General features: G+C 37.7%; 1 protein-coding gene across 2 annotated transcripts in view; it reads right to left on the reverse strand.

Annotated features, from left to right (window-relative positions):
• The window catches only part of RUNX1T1 (RUNX1 partner transcriptional co-repressor 1), a 115,100-nt gene that overhangs the window by 22,807 nt on the left and 74,094 nt on the right, over positions 1 to 18,199 (reverse strand). For both annotated transcript variants that reach the window (XM_053944263.1, XM_053944254.1), the window contains 4 exons: positions 14,520 to 14,701; positions 6,435 to 6,685; positions 5,089 to 5,174; positions 4,257 to 4,458 (listed from right to left, as the gene is read on the reverse strand). In XM_053944263.1, the coding sequence (XP_053800238.1) occupies positions 4,257 to 4,458; positions 5,089 to 5,174; positions 6,435 to 6,685; positions 14,520 to 14,701 (721 nt within the window). The remainder of the gene's footprint in view (positions 1 to 4,256; positions 4,459 to 5,088; positions 5,175 to 6,434; positions 6,686 to 14,519; positions 14,702 to 18,199) is intronic.

Raw genomic sequence — 18,199 nt, forward strand, 5'->3', positions numbered from 1 at the left:
CCTACATGCTGTACTGAATATTGAGGCTCAAAAATAATAAAAGCCATATATAAGCAGCCCTGAACAAATGAAATATATATGCCTTTTTATGTATTTATGTGGTTTCCATATTTCATATGCAAGTTCTGCTTCATTCTATCCTATAATAAATGTAACACCATTAGTGGGACACAGAAAACAAACAAAAAAATTCTCAGAGCAACAAATAAAAAATATTCACTGCCTTGTTCGTAAGAGTCAAGTTCAAAAGTGTGCCAGTTCCACATAATGAAATATAGAGACAGAGATCTGAAGGTGGGCATTACTGAATGAGACTACCTTGCAAACCTAGTTGAGGGCAATTGCTCCCAGTATTTTTAAGTACATCTTTGCCCTTCTTTGCCCTCTAATACATTTTTGTGGCTATTGCAACACTCCTTGAAATTGTGTTAAAAATATAGTTGTTGTGTTCTCATTGTAAAAGAAAAAGTAAAGAAAAGCCACATAGGTACTGTATTACTGAATCATCTTCAAGCAGAGGCCACGTCAGAACTGAGCACTGAGAACACACAGTGTTCCTGCAGTTGGAGCCCTAACAGCATGCACTTCCACAAAGCCACAATCTAGCCCAAACCTCCTATGCAGAGAGTGGATTAAGAGCAATACTTAATGTCATCAGTGACCAGTATCACAGAGGCTTTGCATTCTGGAATTACAAGTTATAAATGTTACTGTGGTATTCACAGCATTACGGTTCGCTCATGTTGAGAATATCATGCATATCACAGCACTGCTGATTATCTGCAAATGGCAAAGGAGCAGGTTTATCACCACAGCATGAACAGACGTGTTGGCAGGAATGCTCTGGCTAACACTGAAAACATGATGGTGAACAGCTTCAGAAAAAATAAAAAGGGTCTCAAAGGGTTAACATCTAAAAGTGTATTAAGAAATGGCTAATCTGTGTGTTTTTGACAAATTCCTACACTTCTGAGAATCCTGGTTTCCTGAGGCAAATCCTGCAGGTATTGCACTCTTCAGTTGAAGATTTCGAACTCTATTTTGTAAGATTTCCATTCAGATAAATTCAACAGACACAAAATATCAACACTGCTGCAGACCTTCTGATGTGTGCCTGCTCCACTTATCTAGAGCCACAGCTGCACTTAGTATGGTTATAGATCTTGTTTATAACCCACGATGCTGAAGAACCCTCATCTTTAATTTATCCCACTGTGTGTATTTCAGTATACAGTGTCTGATATGGGTAATTATTCACTATTAGGATGAAAGTTGCAGTCCTGCTGCAGTATATAGTACTGAAATTCTTCAGCAGAAATGGAGGACTCAGATGATGTATTATTCACTTCATAGACCATCACAGTTAATCAAGTGAATATATATAAAGTCTGAGTCATTTTTAGACTTTCATAAACATGTATTATTCAGACTGAAAAGACCCTCTTACCTTCAGCACATTCTTGGAGAATAATGGGAGCTGGCTAATGTGTGTATTGGATTACATTACATTAAAATGAATGATCAAGTATTTAATTTAATTTTTTAATTAAAAATATCAACAGAAAAATATTGATCAGATATTGCAAACTTCCAGGCTCAACATGATTTACACAGATGTCAAATAAAAGAAGCACAAAAATCTTTGACAGGAAAAAAGGTCTACTGGTTCAAAATGACAACCAGAATTTTCTTCAATTACTTTTCAACTCAAACTATCCATGCTGGATCTCAGCTCAGAGTTTTTCAGCAAGACCTATCTATGAAGACTGTGGCATAATGTTTGCAATGAGAAGTTATCACTTCAGTGATGATATTTGAATTGTAAAGAAAAAGAAACAAAGGCACAGATAATGTAGCCATATGGCCCCCTTTTTTTTTCCTCTCTTGCTAGTGGAGATGACAGGATGGACTTAAAGGCTGGATTGCCTTGTTGAAAAAAAATCCCATAAAAAAGGTACAAAGGGAAATCACTGACATTTAGAATCTCTGTAGCAAAACCCCAATATTTACATGCTGTGGTACTTTAATTAAAATATTGCAGGAATTCTTCAATCCCTTTTTTCCCACTTCAAAACTAAAATAAAAAGCCCTAAAGCATCTCAAGGCTCACAGACACTGCTTTAGTTTCATTATATCTCTGAATGTTAAGAGTTTTCATTTTGTTAACTAGATTACTACCAGATTTGAGGAAATATAAGGATTAGCTTTCCATAGACTCCGAAGTATTTTCTCCCTGTCATGTCAGACATAAAAGCACTTCTTACCAATATTTACAACTGGCATGGATACTACATCACTGAAGCAATCCAAGTTTCATGTTTATGAGTCTCAGAAATATTTTTTCAACCAAATAACCAAAGTGGACATGTTAAAATTGAATGGACTCCAACCAGTTAATTTGTACCCACAGTACTGCAGAGCTGACTGATGTGTCCAATGCCAAAGACTGTGCTGTATGATTATCTTTTAAGCCAGAAGACTTTGCTCTTTCCAAGAATTCATCTTGACAAATACACAAACAAATGCTAATATAGGGATCTAACTGTAATGCTTGATCTTCATTTTATCTTATGTACCTGATCTTATGTTCAGGTGATGACTATTTTTCTTGGATTGTAATATTATCTATAAAGTTTTGATGAATGAAAGTTTTGATGAAAGTTTTTGAACTCAAGTTACCATTCATTTTTTCTACCTACTAAGTATGCAAGCACCATGGCCTGTCTCTTTTTGCATCACAGCTTCACTAGAGAAGTAAGCCACTTCTTTAGATCTACTCACAAGTGTTCTTCCTGAAGCTGCAGATGTGACTGACATTTCATATGCCATATTTATGACTCTTTCTTTACATTACATTTAGCACTGTTCATACAAGCCATTACCTGAATACTTTCTGAGAAGGAATCCTCTAGGGACTAGACTTACTAGTGGACTATGCAAACATTTCTATAACATTTCTTATTGGAGCACATTTATAGAGCTATTGACTCAAGTAATTTGAAACACACACACAAAAAAGATTTGTTTGTTATCAAGAGGCACTAAATATTACAGTAGTGCCTCTAGTTTTTTTACAGTATTACAGTAGTAACTCTAGAAATTTACTAAGAGAATGATGGAGATGGGATTAGATTTGTTTCTCTGTTTTTCTATTTGCAATTAAATAAAATTTCGACTTAGTAAGTTATTCTTAAAGGCAAAAGGAAAACAGTTAAAATATAGTTACAAAATAACACACATTCTACTGATTCTATTCTGTAATTCTAGTAACAAACACAATTTATGATGATTTTGAGTAGATTACATTGGATACAGACAATTTATTTTTTATAAGACAATATTAGACAAGCAAGCATAGTCTCCTCTTGTCTTCAAAAGAGCAAGAACAACAAAAAGATATCACCGAGATGCTTCTTTACCAGATCTGCCACGAAAGTGAGAACATGGGGTAGAAAAAGGCCAAAATACTAGTAACTTACAGAAAGCCCCCAAATTAAAAGCTTGCTTTTATAGAGCAGAGTCCTCTTAGAGTAGTTGTGTGAGGTACTGTGCGGGAGTGACTGTGAAGGTCTGCAAGGGGGAACTGTTTGGTCTGGTCCTTGTAAGGCAGCTGCAGCCCACCCAGCTCCAGCTCTACTGCCTGAGCCAAGGCCTGCACAGCTCCATGGAACTACACACAAACAGTCCTCAGACACACCTGCACAAGCTGCAGCTATGGACACAGACCTAGGAGGATCATGTGTGCATGACTGTGAGCATTCCAGATCTTGTTCCTTTCTTAAACAGAAACCATGTACACCCAAGAAGTGCCTATTTCTTTACAACTCCATTTTCTTAGAAAGATGACTTCCAAGTTAAGTAATTTGATTTAAGAAGGTGAAAGCCCTCGTTTTAAGTTGCAAACAATCCAGGAGCACCTACAGATTTTTTTAATCAGGAAAGAGAAGGAGTCAGAAGGGACAGAGTCAGTGCACATCTCACTGCTCTGCCACCTCTACATGACAGTCTGTCCTCCCACTCCACCCTCTTAGACTTTGCTGAATAAAAAGCAAATTACCAAGCATCACCCAAAAAACCTCAAGCCATTCCACCCAGAAACACCACTGTTTGGGCATAAGAGTTATAGTGAATTCAGCAGTCAGCAGAGAGGAATCATCACTACAACAGATGAATCAGAAGAACAAATGCAAATGTCATCTATCCCTTAGCTGAGCTGAAAGAGAATCAGTACACGATTTTCAATGAGGATACTGTACCTAACGAAACTGGATCTGGATTCACTGGACTCTGCTGTCTGGAATGACTACTGCTGCTGTTTCCGCCTTTTTTTAAATCCTCCGCATCACTGTACCGCCGTATCCAGTAATTCAGCTCCTCGCGGTCTGCTTCCTGACATCGCCGTAGGACAGTGAGAGATCGTCTGGTTTTTTCCACCATGTCCATTATACAGTTCAACAACTGTTCACAGCAGTGGATGAAGCACAGGACCAAAGAAGAACTTTTTATTCATAAGTGATATAATAATAAAGAAAACATCAATGTACTGAGTACATGGGTTTTAATAATGAATGAGTCCCTCTCTGTTAACCTCAACTACAACTGAACAATTCTAGACTTGTTTTAAGAATGACAATCTCTTCCTTTTTAACTGGTGATCCTAAACTATACAGATATGGACTTACAGGAAAAAGAGCAAAGACAATGAGAAAACAACTGAACAGGCTGTAGTCCTGCCACTAGTATTACATGGCACCGCAGAGGACACAAGATGTGGTCCAGAAGTGATGCCTACAAATTTTACAAGAGCTAATAAATTCAGGAACAAATCCAAGCCCCAGATCCAGCGTTTATAGAGAAAGTCCATTCCTCTTTTGGCAGACTGTAATAATTAGGATAATGCAGGAGACACTTATCAGCAAGGCCTGGTATGAAGTATCTAATGGGGAACATCAAGCCTTCTGATTTAATAAGCAAAGCTTTCAAAACCTGTCCTGGAATTCAGATCAGTTTTAAAATAAAAAATTTAAATTCCTATCTTAGAAAGCTTTTGTTCAGACAATTATACATAAACGGATATTAAGCCCTTACATGGTCAAGATGTTTCCACTCTTCTGCCCATTCTCTGTCTGTTAGCCTGTGATCAATCATTTCTTCTTGACGCGTGCCATGCAACCCTGCCAAAGAGGAGCAAATTATGTTTAACACGTTGGAAGTCCTCTGTGGTGAAAAAAAAAAAAAAAAAAACCAAAAAAAAAAAAAAAAAAAAAAAAAAAACAACAGAAGAAAAAAAAGCCTATAGACAAAAACATCATATATTACCTGTTCTAGCATCAGAAATGCCACCACACAAAAAAGGCTTCAAAAAAACCTTTGCTTTAAGTTCTCTTTAGTACTTTTCTTCACAAAAGATGCTATTCTTTTGTTCAATTTAATATCTTCAATTCTGTAAGTTCTACAGGTTGAAAGATGACCTTTCAAAAATGGACATAGCTCTTTCTGACTATATACAATTATTATATACATAAATATAACATACTACAATATATAATTTTTCATTTGCACTACTTGAAGTCAGCAAGGCAATTATTTGGTAACTCAGTGCATATAATACTAGCTGTACTTCAGAGAGTTGAAAAAATATTAGTATAAACTCAGTGTTATTTCACTAAATACAGTAATTACTACCATGTCAACAGAGCATCATTAAGGGTTCATCCCTCCACAGATGTTTAAACAACATGTGGTTAAAATGTAGCACATATATCAGAGCAGCTGACAACACGATACAACCAAGCCAGTATTTATTATCAACACTTAAGGGGAACGAACACTTGTTCTTTGCTTAACCTCCTCTATACAGATGCTGAATATTTGTAAGTGTTCCTCTTTTACTGAAGATTTGTTTTAAACAAGGAAAAACAGTAAGTGCAGATGTGAAGCAAAATCCTAGAGCATCAGGCATCCCATTAAACCAAACCGTGCTGTGTGAGGTGTGGCTGGTGCTTCTGGTGTTCACATCCTCCACACTCTGGACATGTCACACACAAAACACTTCTCTGAAAGATAACAACTTTCTTCTGCTCTAAGCTGAAATGCTGAAATCAAGCTATTTTGATGTTGCTATCATCACAAATCTGACATTAGAAGAAAAATGAAAGGCTCTACCTATCCTTGCCTACCATACACCTGAGTGTCCATGTCATCCATGCAGCTTTGAAAACACAGGTTCCTCCCATTTCTGACCCTCTTACTTAGAGACACAATTCAATCCACTTTTACAAATACAGCTCTGAAATAAGGCCATTAAAAGCAGCTGGATGGAAAAACAGCCATAAAGGCTATATCTGAACTACAGATAAAAATGTCCGGTTCACACAGAGTTACAAGGGAAACAGAAACCCATAAAAACAATGCAGAAAATCAACGTGCCTTACCCATAGGTCTGTTTCTGTCCCTGAGGTCCCTGTGATTGGGGTGTCTGTATGAGTCCCTGTAGTGGTGGGCAATGGCCATATCATCCAAACGATAATGCTGAGGTGGAGGTGGGGTGGGATGAGGCAGACCATTGGGCTGATAAGATAAGCCATTATTTGGACTGTACCGCTGGCCTGGGCTAATAGTGCAGGGCCGCTTGCTTGGATGCTCTGAGTGCAAAGGCTCTCTGTCAAAGCCATTTTCTTTGGTTCTGAAAAACAAAGCAAAGGAACTTTAATTCACTTAGTGAATAGAGCTTGGGAACATGCACCCCCACCTACACATGCAGCTTCAGGAACTAAAGTTTGTTCTTTCACTTTGCTCCAAATGTGTAGAGTTGCAGAACATCTCATAACACTGCTGATTCGAAACATACAAAGGACTCATTCACCTTGTCTAACCATCCCTGTAACTTGAGAACTACTATCAGGGTGAGCCTTCTGACAGAGCCACCTAATGAGGCGCTGGAGAGCAAGCAGCCTGAGCTGAGATCACACACGGATGGGGTGGATACACATGCAGTTACAGAGGTGAAACCATCAACTGATAAATGAAACTAGGGACCAAGAAATTCCTGTTTTCAGTAGTGCTATAGCTTATAGTGATTAGGAGAAATCTGCAGTTCAAGAAATGTTTTTTTTTTTTAAAGAGGATACCAGAAAGTCTAGCAGTGCATGGCAGTGTGCTGAAGCTCAGCATACAATGAGCTCCCATCAAGATCAGTGTAACACAGAGCCTTCGGGGAAGAATTGACTCTAAATGATGAGAAATGCATCCTTCAGAGATTTTTGCACCATCTGGGCTATTCCAGTCAAAGGTGCTGTGACTATCATTAATTTTGCAGGAAGATGTGGTTAGAATCAAGTCCTCGGTAATGTTCAGGATTTCCCACTCCATTACTCTTAGACAGGGGTTTTATGCTCAGGCAACTTGGAAGAGTGACTGAGGAGAAGGACAAGGGGTTTTTTTTTATGTTCTTGTTACTCTTTAATTAAATTCATAATCAGCTATTTCCAAAGAACTCTCTACTTGACACCTCTGCCTGAGAACCTTGAACTCACCCTGAACTAATTCTCCATTAAAATTATATTTTAAACAACCCACAAACAAACAAACAAACAAAAAACTAAAAAGATAAGAAAAATATAAGAAAACAAACCAAAAAACCCACAAACAAACAAAAAACCACCCTACAGTTACTTCGAAAGGCTCACAATCCTTTTGGGGAAGTTTCATTTCACTGAAATGTTTGGGGTTTTTTTAACCACATGAATAAAGAAAACCTAAAAAATATTAGCTTTGATCAGAATGTTTCTTAGATATAAATATTGCAAACTGAGGTTTCATTCCTCCCTCCAAAAACCTTTATTAAACTGCTGTCATATTCCAGCTTTTTTATAAAAGAACTTTATCCTCTGGAAGAAAGGGATGGTATAATATATCATTCCTAGTAATAACACAATTTTTGACACTGACAGAAAGGCAAATTTGAGCAAATTTTCTAGTTTGCCTGTTCTTAAAAACAACTGTTCTACAACAAACCTTCCCCCAGAAACCAATCAACCACCCTCGAGGGACTGTCTGTGGGGAAACAGTGCATTAATTGTCACCCCTCAACAGGTTCCCATTTATCACCAATGAGAGGAAGGATGAAACCAAATCATTGCCAATATCCTCTGAGAGAGAGAATCAAACTAAGATCTTGTTACTAGCAGCAGGAAATTAAAAGGTGGGCTGCATTGTTTTCAGAAGGAGTGAAGCAATTTCTCAGAGACCTCACCAAAATTACTAATGCCAGAGAAGCTGCAGGTATATATATATTTCACTAAACTGTAATTTGGCAAAAATTTCACCAGCACAGCAGGACATCTATTCTCATTTTGGGTAGATATAAAAGACATACTTTGCTAAATTGGAGCATGCACCTTGTTCCAAAAGAAATGCAGCATGGCTGTGAAAACTCCTAACCAAGAAAACCTGAGGTCCATCATGTATTTTTTATTACTTTTGGCATGATGTACCTGCTTGCAATAACTCCCAATAGGTGGTGATGTTTCTGACAGCTCTTCAAGACAAGTTCGTATTTAGTGGCTGGTGTGTGTTTTCTTTGCATATATTTACTCAAACTCAGTGTGCCAATCTTCCAGTTGTCAAAATACTATGCAAGCAAAAGAAATAGACTTTTCTGTCTGTACAAGGCAAACTAATAATTCACCCTAAGTCCTTTAGTACTACAGTTAGAATGTTCTCTAATTTAGATGGGTAAAAGTCAGAAACAGCAAACAATTAAATAACTCGTGGACTTGATCACTGAGATAAAACTGGGACAAGTGGGAATCCAGTTTTCCTTTTCTACACTACAGCTCGATGTTAAAATAATTTATTTTCATACAAATGTATCTATTTGCACCTAATGTACGGGTATTTCTGTGTTTTTTAAGAATGCTTTGTACTTAATTACCTTAACTGGAATGCACTGGAAAACACACCAGCATATCTACTGAACTCCGACTAACATAGAAACTAACATCACTTTTGTAAACATATTTACTGAAATTATGTTTTTGCTATTATGCTGGGTAACGGCTGTCATGTTTTTTCTGAGTGTAAAAATTTAACTCTACAATTTGTTGTTATATTTTCTGCACTGACCAAATAAACAGCTTACCAGAATACCAGAATGAGACTGTATATAAACTCATTTTATGTTTCTGACCACATAAAAATATATAAAAAGGTAACAACTTAGAAAACCTCATCAGAAGAGGAATCGCTGCCAAATTTACTATATCTGAATACACTGAAGAGAGTGATAAAAGTCAAGGTACTGAAGAGTGCCATAATTCAGATGCTCTGAATTTGACCTACTAATCTGCTTCTGATCTCAGTCCATCTCATTCTTTTAGGTCTCACTCCCTGGGGGCAACAGCATTTTCCCAGGTGCCTGAGGAAGCACTCCTGTTTCCCAGTAACTGGCACACCCATGTGAATAGTAGTTCCAAATATAACACCATCACAATTTTAATCTGCTTTCATCTGATTTTGCAAAGTAACCAGAAGCTGTAGAGAGGAAATAACAGTGAATGTGTAGGAAACATAACTGACACTATTTTCCTTACTCCTCTTGGAGTGGATTTTTCTTGATGTGCCTATAAATCAACACTGTTGTTTGGAAAATTGGCAATATGACAAAGATGGAGTTCTTCAGCTGTAAACACAGAAGGGGTCATTTTACTTAGTCATGATTTACTTAGATTAAAGACAGAGGAATAGACACTTCTTTTTAGCCTGTACGCATTTAATAGAATTTATGTTGTTTTTAGGTTGTGATTTCAGTTCTAAATTATTGCAATTTATGGACAATTTCTTGGGTAGAAAATCTGACCATGCAAAACTGCCTTGGCTAGAAAATTAGGTTTCACCTGATCAAGAGTATTACATGAATTTCAAAGAACAATAAAGTCAGCATACAAGAATGAGACAAAGCTGTTCATCTACTATTTGTGCAAGATGATTTTATTTAAACTGACTTCCACCGATAAAGGTTTGATGAATCAAACAAATGATAATGCTTTGCTGGAATAAAGTAGTTGTTACAAAAGAAAATTACTTTTCTGCCTTGCCAACAGTTCATATTACAAAAATTCTTTTAAAATTCCTCATAATTACACATGGCATAAAAGGAGCACAGATGTAAGAGCTGTGAGCATCCTTTACCTTACTGAGATACTCAGGAGCCTCTTTAAATAAGATTTACCTAACAGTATTATTGAAGTTGATCTCTGTGCCCAAGTACCTTTGACATGTATTTCATGTCATTGGTTCCAAGTGTACCGCAACCACAGCAGCACTTTCTAAAGTCGCAACACAGTCATGGCCACTTTTGTTTTCTTCTCACTCAAAATAATGCTACTCTAACAGAATTTTTTGTTATTCCATATCCACTTTGTAGAGAACTGTCATAAATGTAGAGTCACTATATGACATGCTCACATGCCATCAGCCCTTTCCAGCAAGCTCAAAGGATGAGTAATTAGCACAAAGTTTTTTGTTGTTAATGTATTTTAAATCATGGGATTTATAATTAAGTATTCATTTACCAAAATAAAAACTCACTGTGGTCCAAGTTCCTTTGCTTTACTACAGTAGAATGTAAACTCCAAAACTTGTAAACAAAATACATTGAACACTTTGTTCATGACATGTCATGAACAAATTACCAAAATGTGTTGTCTCCTCAGGTGTCAGTTTTCCTCTCTTGCAGTGACTGATGGTTCCCAGTGTTATTACAGAAACAGATTGATCTTTTTAATGAGCTAGTTTAATAGACTCCAAAATCTCACCGTGGCTGCTCATCCATGTCAGACCATATGCACCAAGAAAACATTCAGTAAAACACAAAGCTTGGTTGTCAGATTGCTCTATAAAACCTCACATACAGTAGACTTGGATATGCAGATAAATAACAAGAATTGGGAAATGGATATGCAAAAAGGTTTCTGAAATTATAAGCAGAAAAAAATACTGTATGTGGATTTTCTTCAACAAAAAATCATGATGCAGCTGTGGTTACATGTAACACTTGTTCCACTTTCTTTGCCTAATCCTCTACTGTACTCTTCCTCTAGTGGTATCAGTGGTATGCAGTTATCCATGCTCAAATGAAAAACATAAATGTGTATGCATATATGTAACATATACATTATATACAATGCTTACCAGTGCATAACTATATATCTATACATCTATATCATATGCCTTGGGAAGTGAAAAAGATACCACAGTTTACTTCAGTGAGACACACATCTTCAATCAAAATTACTCCAGCTGTACTTAGTTCTCCTGGAAAGATGTGGCCTTTGGGCAATCTTTTTTCATTTACTAGCCATGGAGTCCCAGTAAAACCTTCCCTTAAAGTATGTCTGCTATCTTCTGCTGAATTTTTATTAGTATATTTGAAAATTACTTATATTTCTAAACAAAAGGTATATACATTTCCAGATGTTTCCTCATGCTCCTCTGTAAACAATTAAAATAATTAATAGTGTAACGACTATAAAGCCAGACAAGTATTTGGTTTCAATACTCACTCAGTCTAGGCATGTTCTGCCTCTGAGGACAGTTTTTTGTGGTTGATTTACTTACATTATCCAAATTAAAAGGTATGCAGACTCCAATTCAGTGAATTTAAGAATCTTTCCAAAAGCATCTTGTTCTTTTTACTAAATCTGTTGCACAAATGTTCTTGAGTGCACAAAACAACTCCACTGAACTTGGCTTAGCCAACACTATCACTTTTTTTTTCTGTATAGCTTTTATTATAGTCATAGGCAATGGAGAAGTAGATGTAATTAACCAGTGACAGGGTTGCTTGACACTGAACAAAACCAACTTATTTTTTAAGCTCAAGGTACCATTCCAATTAGAGCACTGGGCGGTCTCTTTTCACATGAGCCTTTTTCATTACAGCAAACATAACAGAATTTTTTGTTACCCCAGCTGCAGGGTCAAAAAGGAAGGATGGGTTTTTCTGAAACACCACTTCCCCAGAACTGAGGAGCTGAATTTCAGGCTGCAACTGACAGAAGCTGCTGCACCTTGGAGTGTGCAGGCCAATGGGACACCCCACGCTACACCCTCCCTGGACCCTGGGAATTTAAACACAGGCTCTTACCCACAGTGGAAGTTAAACTGTCTAGCCCTCACCCCAAAAGCTGCATTACTACCTGTGGAGGAACTGAAGGCTCTCCAAGTTGTTCACAGCCTAAGAGAGACTTCAGTTGTGAAGGCAAAGGCACTTGACTTTGCATGCAGAGATCCAGGAATTTTAAGAGCACCTACATATTTTAACTAAAAGGAAATGATGAGAAAAAAATTCATAAACCATACCCAAAATTCTCTAGGTCTGGGCCTCAGTTTTAACTAAAAGATGAAGGCTGACTTTAAAATCCAGTATTCTCCTGATCTGCTGGTCCCTTTATGTACTAATCTTATGTCCTTTTTGCTATAAAACCAGTACAGGGTCTTTCCATTACAAAGTTCTTGTCCTAGTCTCTACCTGCATCACCCATCTTCTCCTTCACAAGCAGGACTGAAGATAATACAGGTGAGACAGTACTTACTACGAAATAGCCAAAATTCAACACCGTCAAACAGGGTCTCAAAGAGGGAGCATTACTCCAAATGCAAAGGATGGAAAGCAAAGGAAAGACTTTCTTTTGCATTTTTCCTTTATGGCCTTAAGGGAAATATGAGTAATGCTCCTCTCTACTAACAGGAAAAAAAAAAGTGAGTTAGGGCTGTCAGGAAAGCACATCCTTTTCCTTGTCTGTATTCTGTCAAGCAATAGCTCACTGGCTTACGAGATAATTTCATGTGTGTCTATCTCCTTGTAGGAAAAATGTTGTGTCTGCTACTGACACTGGAATACAGTATGCTGACATTTAAGTTATTCACAAGATATTAAGAGGCCTTTTTTTGCTACACTACTCTGCAAAGACTGAGCATATACAGAACTACCCCAAGGTGCTAAATTTCAGCTTTGAAAAAATTATTTCATTGCATATAGTAATCATCTTTCTGAGGTGCAAAAACATGCTTGTATTAATCCCAATAGCTCCTTCAGTTTGGTCTAGTTATCTGGAAAAATTGGCAGAAAGAAGGTACATATAAAAGGAGCTTTTCAGCTTATACCTTAATTTTCTTGCTGGTTCATTGTGATTTTTCTGAAACACAATCTCAGCCAAACTAATTTCAAATACTTTCACATCTTTTTTTATCTAATGGCTATGTGACTTTAAATTTTACTGTTCACTTCTGGCTATGAGAACTCTAAAGCTGTGAGCTTTCAGGCTTTGTTTTCTCTTTATTTTTGTGCCATTCAAGCCTGTTCCAACACAAAAATGTCACCTGTACAAAGTTACAAGGCTTCTTGACTTTGCAAATCATCTTTTTCATTTAAAAGATAACTAGGACACTTGCATACCGAAGGCATACAGGTAGTGGTATTTGGCCGAACAGCATAGTAAGTTTTCCACACTATAAAACCCATGGGAAACAAATCAATGAAAAATACAAGACCTGAGTTTCCCAAAGGTAAAATGTAAGTGCCAGTTGAATTTCTAACATTAGCATAGGAAGGCAGTTAAAAGTAAATAACCACTAGAGTAATTTCCTTGTAACACTAAACAAAGAACTTTATTCCAAAAAATAAAAAACTGTTCCGTACCCCTAAAGCCACTGTACTTCACACACATACATTCACTTACCCCATTTCTGCACGGACTCTTCTCAGCTCAACAACAAAACAGATTGCAGTGAACATTTATCCTCTTTGAAAGAAATACCCCTATGCATATTCCCTGTATGGATATGGAAATATGGCACAACAGAAGGAGTCAAAGCCCTGAGTGTGCTCTGGGGTTTGTCTTGTACTTCCCAATATAAATGCCTAGCGACTCTCCTCACATTTAATGTTGAGTTCCACAAAACGTCAGATGCAAAGGACTTGCATATGGAGCTGGCATGATCTGCTGCTTGGCACTTCATGACAGAAGTGCTGTGCACAAAGTACTACAGTACTGGCTGACCATTACTTCTGTGTGGATATGACCACAGTGTGTCCTGAGGTGACTGAATCAGTGTGTGCATGTATTGTGTTTATATACTCAGGAATGTGTATGTAGCTCTCTCTCCATATACACATGTAAGTATGTATATGTAGACATGTATAAGCAGAGCCTGTTATGAAAGGGCATGGGGAATGATTTTAAGCTAATAACAGAGTAGATTCAGACTAGGAAGAAATTTTTAATATGGAACCTGGTGAAACACTGGTTTCCCAGAGAGGTAGTGGATGCACCATCTCTGGAAACATTGACGGTCAGGTTGGATCTGAGGGCAGGACAGGACCCACACCCAGGGAACACCCACCATCCAAGTATCCCCCCCAGCACCCACCCTCTGCTGCCCCTGTGCTGGTGGGGCTCAGCACCTCCGGCCCACAGACCTCCTGAGCAGGGCAGGAAAGGCACGGTGCTGCTCACCTGTCTGGAGTTCGCCTCTTCCCGTTTTCGTTCACATCGAGAAGCAGCTCTGAGGAGTCAACAGGTGAGGTGGTGCTGGCATCCAGAAGCAGCTGTTCGTGCTGGGCGAGGTACTGGGCTGGGTTCTGCTTGGCTAGCCTTGCACAGTGCAGCAGCTCCCGCTGCAGCAGGGGCAGATTGGCCTGCAAGAGTGCAGCACGTATTAACAGGGCAGCTTGCAAGCAGTTTCAGCAGAGATGAAGAGGAAAAATCAGAAATCAGAGGAAAGCCTGCTTTGAGTTGAAACTGTTGCCATCATTCCCAGCTAGGTTTGTGGTTAGCTGCCTGAAAGCAGGCAGCCTCCAAAAGTGGCTATAGTTGTACTAAATATGCATGGAAAGATAGGAGCTTACCAAAAATGTAACAGAAAACAGTAAATGCTGTGAGAAAACCAGGTCTGAGTGCCACATCTTTAAAGAGGGAAAAAACACTGTCTTGGCTGACTTCTGCTTTCTAACTGTCTAAAACCTGATCTCCCATGGAGCAGCTGTTTTCAACAAGTGACAATCCTTTGTTTCCCATTCAGACTGCATTTAGTACTCAGAAACTGTCTGAAACCAGGGGATCTGCAACTCTATAAGCTGCCTCAGTCACCATCCTTTGAGGCCTTGAGGAGAACAGGATCAAGAATAGGATTGCCCTCAGCTTTCCCATTACACTTGCAGTTGCACATTAAGATAAAGATTACAACAAAATCTCACGTTCCAGAGCTTCAGTTAATCACCCGGAGGGCTACAATCCTCCTCCTAGCCAGATGTAGCTTGAAGGATTTCTAACTGTTCTTTCATGGCCCCACTGGGACTTGGGTCATGGCCTGGAGATTACCAAGACTCAGACAAAGAGAACTGAAAATGCTTGTTGATCCCTGGGCAGTGCATTTTGCCCATCTACTGGGACACACTTAGTCATACATTTTGCCAGAACAGGTGGAAGCCTATGTCCTTTCCCTCTGCAGAGATAGTTATGCATCCTGGGAAACATCTTCCTTTCTCTGTAGCACATGCCAACATTGATACCAAGAAAGGCCATTCATTTTTACCTAATTATTTTTTGTACCATAAAGTGATGTGCCTTGGCCTCTCTTTTTCCATCAATATTGCATGATGATTTTTCACCTTACAATTTTCAAATATTGGATTACATTTCATAACCTTTTGTAACTAAAGATAAGACAAAGAATTTCAGTAGCTTCCTTTACTTTTGAAATAACTCTCACTTAAAAAAAACCCAAATCAACAAAACAAAACAAAACAAAAAAAAAATTAAGCAGGAAAATACTTCTGAAGTCAAAAAAGTTCTAAAAGTAATGTACATGGAACCAAAAAATAATAGATGAAAAGTTTTGAGGATCTTGGCAATTTACTTTGTTAGCATTATAACAATGGCAACTGCTCCAGCACCTGTTGTTACCATAAAAGTAGAACCACTGTGTCACAAAAAATGCCAGAATAGTCAGTACATATGAAACTTTTAACAGTGGTGAAAAAACTAGAAATTGCTATCAGTTATTCATAGGATGGAAAGACAGTTGGATGTGGAATATGGAGGTCTTTTCAGACCTACACAGAACAGAAATATTTTGTGAAAGAACAAAATATCTATTTTCTTTTAGTTATCAGAGAGATAGACTGACTGTGTTGTGAGTAGAGTTTTTCACTTGCTTTAATTTCACTGTTTCTTTAAAACGCTCACACAGAATACAAGTCAAGACACTCAACTACTTCAACTGCCTTGCATGGCAGAAAACAGTTGGAAAACTTAACATATATTTACAAATAAATATCTGGAAGAAATAAAAGAATCAGATCTAGTATTTGACTAGTGGTACATACTTAAAAGATGTATCATCACATCTCAGCAGGCCTGTGACGTAGAAATGTGAAGGCCCTACTTAAGAGGTGAGTAATGAAGCAAGAAGCAATGCATTTGTGTTCCTTATCCACTATTACAAACAAAAGAGGACCTTTTAATGCATAGATACTCCTAGAGACAACCAAATTTTGAACTGTTCAGCAAAAACTGTGATTTATTTTACTTGTTTACCTTCTCCTAAAGAAGTGTTCATTCTTGCCCTTTAACCATAAACCAAACATTTGCAGATAAATTTATCTAAAAAGATTGAACAGATTATCTTTGCACAGAACAAGCATGTACCGCTTTTATTACATTTATTAAGTGTGGATATATTCAGTTCCTTCATTTTTAGAAGTTAGTATAGAAAACTATGATTGACATGCCTTATAATTTGGGCTTGTAATAGCACAAAGTAATATTTGGACAAATACTTAACTTGAAGTCAAGAAAAGCAGTATTTAAAAATTTATAGTTCAGCTCAAGTATTTTCAACTTGCTCAAAACATTGTTCTAACCAATCTTTATCAAACCATATATTAATAAATAATTAGTTTGTTGGGAGAAGATTAATCGGGATACTTGACCTATAGGTAGGTCAAGTGTGCAGACTGCTTCTGGTCACCATGGTCCTGATACACAAGAACTAGTTTTTCGGAAGATAATGAGAACTAATTTTGAATGCAGAATGAAACATCAATATTCTCCCTATTGTGAGCAGAGAGAGATGAGGCTCCTAAGGCAACTCAAGCATACTCACAGAGACTCTGAAATACCTCTGTGGCCTTGGACACAGAGGATTGTGCAGAGGTTCTGCTCTAATAGCAAAGGCAGATCTCTATACCTGCAGTAGCACATTGCTGCTGAAGCCTGTAGACAGACTTCTGTATCTCTGCATGTGAGAGATACAAACCAGGTCTCAACCAAGTCAGATGTTTCCCAGGATGCAAGTCAGAGAAACTCTGACTGCAAACAAACATGATACTACTAGCTTACACCACCCTAAATTGTCACACTTCAGTGTCTGAAACATGCTCCACTTTTGGTTTGGATTGGACCTTATATCCTTCAACATTTAGGCAGTATCTTAGCCTCCTCCGTCAGCAACAGAAATATTTCATCTTATAATTTAAATTGAAATGGCTTCATTAGAACATAGGATAGGATTAGGTTTTGATGTTTTTATAATTACAAGTTTAAATAAATTATTACAGATATATTAAAAAAATAAAGATTTAAATTAAGCCAAATTTGTTCAGAGAGCCTGGGTAACTCAAAATTATCAAATCATATTTATACTGATGCTTAAAACAAATATGCACAGCACATCTATTGAAAAACGGTGTTGGCGGTACTGGACATGTATACCATGTACCACTTAAATTTAATAGATTAAATGCTGCTTAATATTAATATAGAAAATATGCACAAAAAGGCCAGTGAAGGCTTCTGCAGTTGAATGATCTTATCTTCCTCTGAACCAGAATTGGTAGAAAGATAAGCAATTCAATGTCTATTTATTATCTGTAATAGATCAGCGCTCCCTGGCGTGAGGCACTGCACAAACACATGGTGAAGAGTAGCTCCTTTCCCAGAATTTTTATTACAGAAACACAAATATTGGCTTCTGTCTGCAACGTAGCGTTTGGTAGACCTAGCAATCTGTAGTGGATCTAGACCAGACAGGATATACAATGTGCGAAAGGTTTCAAGAAGGTTTGAGTGACTTGCCTATAATCAGGTAACAGAGAGAGGCAAAGCTGGGAACAGAAAATAGGTCTGGCTTCAGG

Source organism: Vidua chalybeata, chromosome 1 (assembly GCF_026979565.1).
Source record: "Vidua chalybeata isolate OUT-0048 chromosome 1, bVidCha1 merged haplotype, whole genome shotgun sequence".
NCBI classification, from domain to species: domain Eukaryota; kingdom Metazoa; phylum Chordata; class Aves; order Passeriformes; family Viduidae; genus Vidua; species Vidua chalybeata.